General features: G+C 33.2%; 1 protein-coding gene across 7 annotated transcripts; it reads left to right on the forward strand.

Moving 5' to 3' along the window:
• The first annotated feature begins 4,797 nt into the window (after window positions 1-4,797).
• LOC106324725 (protein pleiotropic regulatory locus 1-like) lies at window positions 4,798-6,584 on the forward strand. 7 transcript variants are annotated; one of them, XR_001266731.1, is made up of 6 exons: window positions 4,798-5,073; window positions 5,189-5,309; window positions 5,435-5,459; window positions 5,785-5,875; window positions 6,013-6,238; window positions 6,344-6,584. XR_001266731.1 is itself a non-coding variant. In XM_013762700.1 (5 exons), the coding sequence occupies exons 2-5, from the start codon at window positions 5,307-5,309 to the stop codon at window positions 6,372-6,374; spliced, it is 501 nt and encodes a 166-aa protein (XP_013618154.1). In that variant the 5' UTR covers window positions 4,798-5,073; window positions 5,189-5,306; the 3' UTR covers window positions 6,375-6,584. The 7 variants fall into 7 exon arrangements, 2 of the variants coding, with proteins under 2 accessions (XP_013618154.1, XP_013618162.1); XR_001266732.1 differs by having other exon boundaries at window positions 4,798-5,315; window positions 6,013-6,098; window positions 6,166-6,238; window positions 6,344-6,583; XR_001266729.1 differs by having other exon boundaries at window positions 4,798-5,309; window positions 6,013-6,098; window positions 6,166-6,238; window positions 6,344-6,582.
• The last annotated feature ends 2,264 nt before the right edge of the window (window positions 6,585-8,848 follow it).

Here is an 8,848-nt window from a genome sequence, read left to right on the forward strand (position 1 = left end):
GATTATGGGTTCTTAGGTTTTGAATTACCTTTTAACCTTAGATGATTGTTGAATCGAACCACCAAAGGATTTGAGCCGCGAGCTGGAAAAGAATGGGACGCGAGCTGGAATGGATCGAGTCGCTTCTATCGGGTCACGGATGTCCTTTGTTGCTTGATCGGGAACGCCTTGATCGTCGGACGCGAGCTGTCTGATGCTGTCGCGAACGAGGAAGAGGTCGTGTGTTGGAGCTGCTCTCCGGTCGCGAACGTCTGAGCTAGGATCAGGAACGCCTTGGGATGAAGCTGATTGGAGACGCGAGCTGGAACAGATGCGGGAACAAGAGACGCGATCTGGGTTTAGGGTTCGTCGGATCGCCGGCTAGGGTTAGGGTTTTAGGGTTTTTCGATTTGGGTATTAGCTTAGGGATTTAGAGTTTCGTGCTGATAACGTGTTATAAAAGTAATGGAAAAGTCTATCTTTATTCATAACATAGAGGTTCCTTATATAGGAGATTACACCGTCATTGATAAATGTAAAGATTACAAATCATAATCTCTTGGTTATGAGCCATCCACAATCTGGTTCATAACAGTTAATTATTATGAGATGTCAACTTTACTATAGTGTTTTGGGGACTAACCAAAGATACGTACTATCATTATTCTCTTCCCTAAAGCACTTTTTCTTGCCGAGGCTTAGATATCGTGAGTGTATATATCTTTGGGAAGCTGCAACACGAGCTACACGTAAAGATTCACCTGACACTACAAGAAAAGTATGTATCCTCCGACAAAACTTTCCGAGAATCTTTGTCATCCGAAAAATGGCGATGAATCTCTGATAATTTACCGAGAATTTATATTCAGGGCCAACTCTGAGATTTTAGAGGCATGTGGCTGTGTCTATGTAAAATTTTTTTTTTTACAAATTTGGGGGTTTACAAATTTTTTTGGACCTATTTGTATATAATTTTTTTCAAAAACTTTGTGAACCTGTTGCGAATGTTTCACCTAACATTGTCCAGGATCGTCCCTGTTTACATTATTTGTTGGAAATTTAACGGAAAAGTTCCGATATACGTATTTTATCGGGATTTCATATAAAACAATTCTCGGAATTTTCTCGGGAAATTATATTTACCGACAAAGGCGTTGTTTTCTCGGTAACACATCGTAAAAGTAGATGCCACTTTGTGGAACCAGTTGTTATTTTATTTTTTATTAACTTTTATCAGTTTTTATTAATTTTACCGATTAATCAGTTATTAAAAATATTTTTTAACCATTCATTTTCATTGTTTATCTTAACTTTTTCTCTTTTTACTTTATCTTCTCCAGCAATTTCTTCCTTAATTTTTCTCTTCTCCTCATTTAATTCAACTTCTCCGATTTTCTCTTTTGTTTCTTTTTCCCCTTCTTCTCACACTGTCTCTTTTTTTAGATCTTTCTTTCAGATTTGTTTTTCTTCCTGGAAAATACAACTCTTTTACACGACATCTTCGCTGACACAGTCTTCCACTTCCATTAACACTACCGTTTGTTCTCGACCATCGCCGCCGGCGGAGTTTCTTCTACAACCACCGCCGTCACAGTTTCTTCCGCAACCACTGCCGTCAGTGTCTCTACAACCACCGCCGTCGCAGTTTCTTTCAGGACCACCGCCATCGCAGTTTCTTCCACGCCGTCGCCGTTCCTTCCATCACCACTTCAACCATAGATATTTCCACAGCGTAGAAATTAGTTTTATTATACTCCCTCCAGATTTTTATATTCGACGCTGTGCACTTAAATTAAGAAACATTTAATTTTTTTTAAGTAAAAATATCATTAATTATTTATCTAACTAAAATTTAACTAATAATAAAATAGAAATTATAATATCATTGGTCATCTAACATTAATTAGTAATAAATTTTATATAAAAAATTGAAAACGTCAAATAATTTGGAACAAAAAAATTCTTCTAAAACATCAAATATAAAAAAACGGAGAGAGTAATTTTATGTTTATTTTTCATTTTTCATTTTTCAGTTGTAATATTTAATGATTTCGAGACTAATTCATATTGTTTTCTATTTTATAATTATCTTTTGTTATTTTGCATTTTTTTTAATACATTTTTTAAAAGTCGTCGGAACGGTCTCGCTAACTACCGATGACAATTATCAAGAACTTTTCTGAGAACGTGTTTTCTCGGTACCAACATCGTATTATTTCCGACCGTCAAACTCTGAGGTATTGGCATTTCTCGGAAAACCCTCGGTACGGACGTATTCTGACAACAATATGTTACCATATATTTTTCTAACAATAATTTATTCAATTCCTTTATTTATTCAAATCTCACTCCTATATCCTAATCACTACTATTACTATATTTACCATTTTGATTTTTAATCGTAAAAGCATTGAAACTAATGTTTTATATTATCATTTTTATCATGTAATCTTCGATGAAAATGTAAGTTAATCTTCAATTTATCACACTTGTTTAATATTGTTTTTAATTGATTTCCTGATTCTTTGTTGAATAATATTATTTGCAGATTCTGTGATTCATGGGTTTATTCCCGCCGAACGTGCTAATCATTACATGCCATTTTTGAAAGTCGGTTCCATTGTGAAAGTCGATCGTTTTGAGGTTGCTAGGTGCTCAAGCATGTACAAAGATAAATGATCATCTATTCCTCATTTGTTTCATCTCACCAACTATTATTGATGAAGTCATCACGGATGCTCCTAAGATCAATCGCCAGTCATAATTAGACTGTTCGACAATTTCCAAGTGATTGCGAACACAAACCTAGAACTCCCAGGTATATTATTGCATATGATATTATGTTTCGATATCATAACTGATATTTAAACTCGCAGATGTGGTTGGGCAAATCCGTTCTGTCCAGGGCTCTGACCTTACCAAAGGAACAACTCGAATCGTTATCCTCTTCATTGATCCGTAAGAAACAATCAACACACAATTCTCTTTATATTATTATCTATATTGTGCTAACATCAATAATCAAAAATATTTCCTACCCAAAATCTGTGATCGTCTATTTATCTCTCTTACTTATCAAACTAATTTTACACAAACATTTATTTTACAGCTTGAAAGAAACCACAACAACCCAAACAATCAAAACACAAAAAACTAGAATTCCAAAAAAGACGAATCATTAATGATCACCTCTCTTTTTTGTGTAATCTTAGAAATAAACTTCAAAACAAATATATCAAATCAGTCACCTCAACTAACACTCAACGACACATACATCAAGTCAGCTAAACAAATACAAACAACACAACCAACTATTTAACAATTTACAAACTTACTTTCGCAATGAAAACGACAACCAATATCAGTGAAATTACCTAAACAAAAAAGCAGAGTAAGTTACGAACTCTGATAAATACAACTAATAATGATTTTTGTTTACATATTCCCCATCAAAAAAAAGAAAAACAAACACAGCCACACCAGTAGATACAAGAGACAATCCCGACAGACACAAAGGCGGCAACAACATCTCCACATGCTCACTCCTCTTGTCTTATAAAAATAGCTTACATGTCCAATGTCAACATGCGAGTGCTATTGTCTTCTTATGAGAAATACATAAATTCGTTTAAAACTCATTAAGGCTCAAATACTCAGAACTGTCACTCATTTTATAGTTATTTCTACAAGTTTTCGTGTATTTGTTTTAAAGGTCCGGTAAGAGCAATAAGTTTAAAAATAAAAAAGAAACATATAACAAACATAATAAGGATAATGAAAATTATTACTTAATACACACAACTTACACAACTAAACTGGAGAAAAATATTCAGAAACAAAAGGTACTCTCAACAACTTTAATATAATTTATGTACTCTCAACATTACAAGAAACAAATTAAAAAGACAAACAATCAATAAGTCTCAGTGACACAGCAAACGACACCACGAACTATATAAATCACATTACTAACACAGTTTAGTACTTCATAAACAATACATACATAGTTCATCATCACAACTCTAACCCTATAACAATAAAAAAAACTTGAAAAACAACTCAAAACGCAAAATTCACAACTACAATAACCCAAACAAATATTGAGATGAAACAAAAACTCTGTCCACAACCCCGCGCTTGTGCGGGGGCAATGCTCCTAGTATATTATATGCATTAATATAATTAACAAAAGGTACTCTCAACAACTTTAATATAATTTATGTACTCTCAACATTACAAGAAACAAATTAAAAAGACAAACAATCAATAAGTCTCAGTGACACAGCAAACGACACCACGAACTATATAAATCACATTACTAACACAGTTTAGTACTTCATAAACAATACATACATAGTTCATCATCACAACTCTAACCCTATAACAATAAAAAAAACTTGAAAAACAACTCAAAACGCAAAATTCACAACTACATTAACCCAAACAAATATTGAGATGAAACAAAAACTCTGTCCACAACTCCGCGCTTGTGTGGGGGCAATGCTCCTAGTATATAAAATATATGGGTTAATGTACTCATAGTTAATTGGTTTTGAACTCGCGCGGTGTGTTGATGAACTAAAAAGTTGAGTATCACTACAAATGGATGAGGTCAAGATAGCATAACAAGATAGCGTTTTGGTCAAGAATGCTATCTTTTACATAATCTTTACTTTACGATAGTGTTTTATAATATGCACGCTATGTTTTATTTTTTGGACTCTAAGGCATGTAACGCTTTTTAAAGAAGTGTATTTTTATATAGTTTTTGTAATCTTCAAAGGCGGAAAATTATTTCATTATTTTAGCAAACCCGACAAAGGCATAGCAAAAAAAAATTTAACTCTCCCTCTTAAACTCTCAAAATTCACTCTCAATTTTTTTCCCTTTGTTTCAAATCTGTCGAGGTTCTCTCTCAATACAAAACCCTTATCTCAATCTCTCGACCCTAATCTCAAAATCTCCCTACTCTTCAGTTCTCTTCTTTCTCCCTCCTCTTCCTTTCTCTATGGCCATTTAATCCCGACCTTCCACCAGATCTGCTCGCTGTGCTCCGCCCCAAATCGACTAAGGTCCTTTCTCCGTGACGGAATCGTAGGCTCTGCTCTTATCAATTATCATTTTTCAGTGTTAATCTGAGATTGGTGCTGGTCGCTACATATTGTGATGGCTTCTAACGATGGTAAGCCCTTCTGGATGAAACACGCAGAAGACGCCCAAATCAAGGACCAAGGAGAGAAAGATGCCGCCACCAAAGCAGCATTCGAAGCCACATTCCAAGGCGTCGATAGTGATAGCCTCATTATTGTTTTCTCGTGTGGTGTTTGATGGTAAAGGTCATGTCTTTTATGTCTGTAACATGCTTTTCTTCTTCTGCTGCTGGACTCATTGGCTCTCAAATCGTCAATTTTTTTGAACTAATCATAGAAATTCTTCACTATTTTCTTTCTTGCAGCAAGAAGATTTGTCTCAGCCATAAGGTAAATAGAAACCCATATTCCCTTTTGCTTAAAGCTTCCAACTTTAATTTTCGATCTTGACATTAGCTTTCCTTCCTACCACAATCGTTACGATTGCAAGTTTATCCAAACTAATTAAGATGTTTGATTTGCTAATCTCTCTTCCTGTGTTTCACTTACTAAACCGAGGGCTTATGCAAATCAAACTTGTCAATTAGCTTCGAACTTCAAGTTTCAGTTTTATAGTTACCCTTTAATTTTGCATAAACTCTCTGTGTTTCACTGATTGCTATGAGTACTGAGTTGTGTATATAAATATTTGATTTTTACAAGTTTTATTGTACAGAGAAAAGTTGCTTTTGGAGGTGTAGAGCCTGTGAGTCAACCTCCATGGCGATCTGAGCAGACAGGAACATCAACTGCTTTTGCTCTCCCTGGTACTATTTCCTATCACCTGTTTGGCTTATGTTTATGAATTATTAATTAAAAAAAAAAACTAGCTTCCTCTCCTATTTGTATTTCTATTAAGCATTGTTTGGAAGTTTAACAATCATGTGCCCAATGAATTCTGTAGGTCCTGAAGGTTCCAAGAGTGTTCAAAAGGGTGTGACAGAGAATGCTCTTGTTTTTGGTCCAACTCTACAGCCAAAACTCTTTCAGGTGTTGTTAACCTTTGCTGTTTATTCGAGTAGTGTTTTTGACTCGTGGTTAATTATTATTTTCACAGCTCATCCAGGTGCACTTGGGTTGGGTTACTGGAGCATAAATTGTGCTTTAGCTCTTGAGAAAGAAAGTATGAGGTTAGTCTCTTAAAATTTAGTTGGCAGACATCTCTATGACCCAACTTTGGACGTTTTATTAACCGGAGGTAATAATCTGAGACAAGTTTTGATGTATTGTTGCAGCTGCAAAGAGACAGTAGGTTTAGATGCTTGAGAAAGCCAAGAGAAACAAGAAGCTCCTGAGGCGAGTTCATGGCGGCCTTGCCTTTATCACTGCAGAGACTGATTCTGCTTCCAGTCCGACAACATAGCTTGCTTACCAGAGGAGGAGAAGAAGAAGCTCATGTGTTGCAATTTTGATATCAACTAAAATTTTGGTTTAGTTTTTGTATAGGTTTGGTTATTTTGTAAACAATTCGTTATCAAATAATATTTTTCAAAATATTTTTATTTTGTAAATAATTTTGATATATAATTTTTTTTCTATTTTTTTAATAAAGCTATAATAGCAATTATTATTTGCTATTATAAGTTATACAATTGCATAACTAAAAAACGCTATCGAACTAATACTTTAACATAGCATACGCAAAAACGCTATCTAAAGTGCCCGAGAAAAAATTGCGGGGAAGATACAACGTTCGCGGCGAACGCTGCACTATCTTGCAATATCGTTTTCTTCAGCTATATATGAGACGTTTTCTTGTATATTAGTTTACATATAGTTACATAATTAGTACATAACATACATATAGGTTGACCGTTAAAGAACACTTAATCACATTCAAAGGTAGCATGCATATCCAACTAAATTTTGATATAATAGAAGATTGATTACTGGTTTCATCTGTTTCTAGTTTCTACGATTTGAGAAAACTTCATTATAGATTCTACGATTTTCTTCATATTATATTTGAAATCTACATTCGTGACCAAAACGAAACGAATGAACGAAATGATGAAAATCTGAAGCGATTCGTCCGTGAGAGTTAGGTTCTTATTATATATAAAGAGAATGACCCATTTCCCTGATATTATTGGTGACAACGTTGACAAGATTCCCGGCCAGATGTAGGTGGTGTCGTACGGACATCGATGAACTTGTATAAACTCATGAGCATATCTCTCTTTCTCATTTTCTTTTATTCTAGCTCTAGCTAGCTATTGCTCTGTTACTCAACCATGAGTTCTTCCAATCAAGTTACTTCTTTTGTTACCATGGAAACTTAAACGAAGTGATATCAAGGTTTACGTTTATGTCTTCAGAACCAAATATCTTGGTGCGAATCTAATAATCGGTTCGGAAATCGAAAATTACATAAAATTTTGAAGCAAGGGTAAGGAGAAAAACATAAGATTTTGCACCCACGCACTTTGTCTGTGTTTTAATTTTAACACTATGTAATAACCCGCGCCATGCACAGACTGAAATAATTAATTATATTATTTATTTTACGCTGTAATAAGATATTTGTTGTGTACTTTTTTCAAGGGAATGACATTCAGATATCCGTTCGGATTCATTTGATCTATTCGGATTTTCATTTTTAGAGTTATAAATTTAAATATGATTAGGATATTTACAAATTTATGTTTGAATTTGGATTAGATTTGATTCGAATCATTGCAGGTTCGTTTCGGGTTCGAATTCGGGTACCTATTTTAATTATGTAATTTTTTAACAAAAAATAAAATATATTTAATCCTCAAAATCCAAAAATAAAAATAATATAAAACATAAAAAATTGAATAATTTAAGACTAAATACTTAAATTTACGTAAAAATAGTTCAGTTTATTTATTTAGATGGAGAAAAATATATATTTTTAGTATTTTGAACATATTTTGTTATTTTAGATATTTTCGTATTAATGAATATCTAATAGACATAAAATTTAAAATAACTAATATATTTAAGTATATAATTGTGTGTTTAGATATTTTCGGTATCTAAAATATTTCAGTCTAGATCGGATTCGGGTCTGGTTATTCGAATATTAAACTTTTAGATCCATATGAATACTTAATCAGTTTTAGTTTGTGTTTAGTATTAATTTCAAATTAAGTTTTGTTTGGTTCTTCGGATCCAAATATCTTACTCAGACTTACTTTCTTCTACAAATATAAAGAAAAATAAATAAATGTAAAACTAATATGTTAGGCTTATTTTACATATATAATTATTGGACCATACTTTAAGAATATCAATAAAAATGGTTGGGCGTCGTGCCAATATTGTTGGACATGTTAAAAAATTGACGTAGTCTATAACCAATAATGTGTACTTGCTTATAAAAGCCCTTGGCAAATATGATAAAAACACGATACAATCGAGTGAAATAGGTTAGAATTGCGTCAAAAATAATGTGATCTTTTCACTCGGTACATGAATTTTGTTTTTCAATTGATTTCGCGAATTTTCTTTTTCTTAAAGTTTTTATGATTTCTGATTTTTTTCTAACAATATGATTATGTTTCTAATTCTTGATATGATATGAAAACTATGTAAAGAAAAACAATACTTGAATAACCTAAAGATCCAACTTTGTGTGTAGGGTTTTTCACCTCAGTTTCTTTAATTCATAACCAATCACAATTATTTGTTTCTTTCATATGCATAAACTTCAACCATGGCCAAGTTCGGCAAAATACCAAACTATCAATTTCTAAAAACATTCTCATTCCGGC

The sequence above is a fragment of the Brassica oleracea genome, chromosome C1, assembly GCF_000695525.1.
Source record: "Brassica oleracea var. oleracea cultivar TO1000 chromosome C1, BOL, whole genome shotgun sequence".
NCBI lineage: Eukaryota > Viridiplantae > Streptophyta > Magnoliopsida > Brassicales > Brassicaceae > Brassica > Brassica oleracea.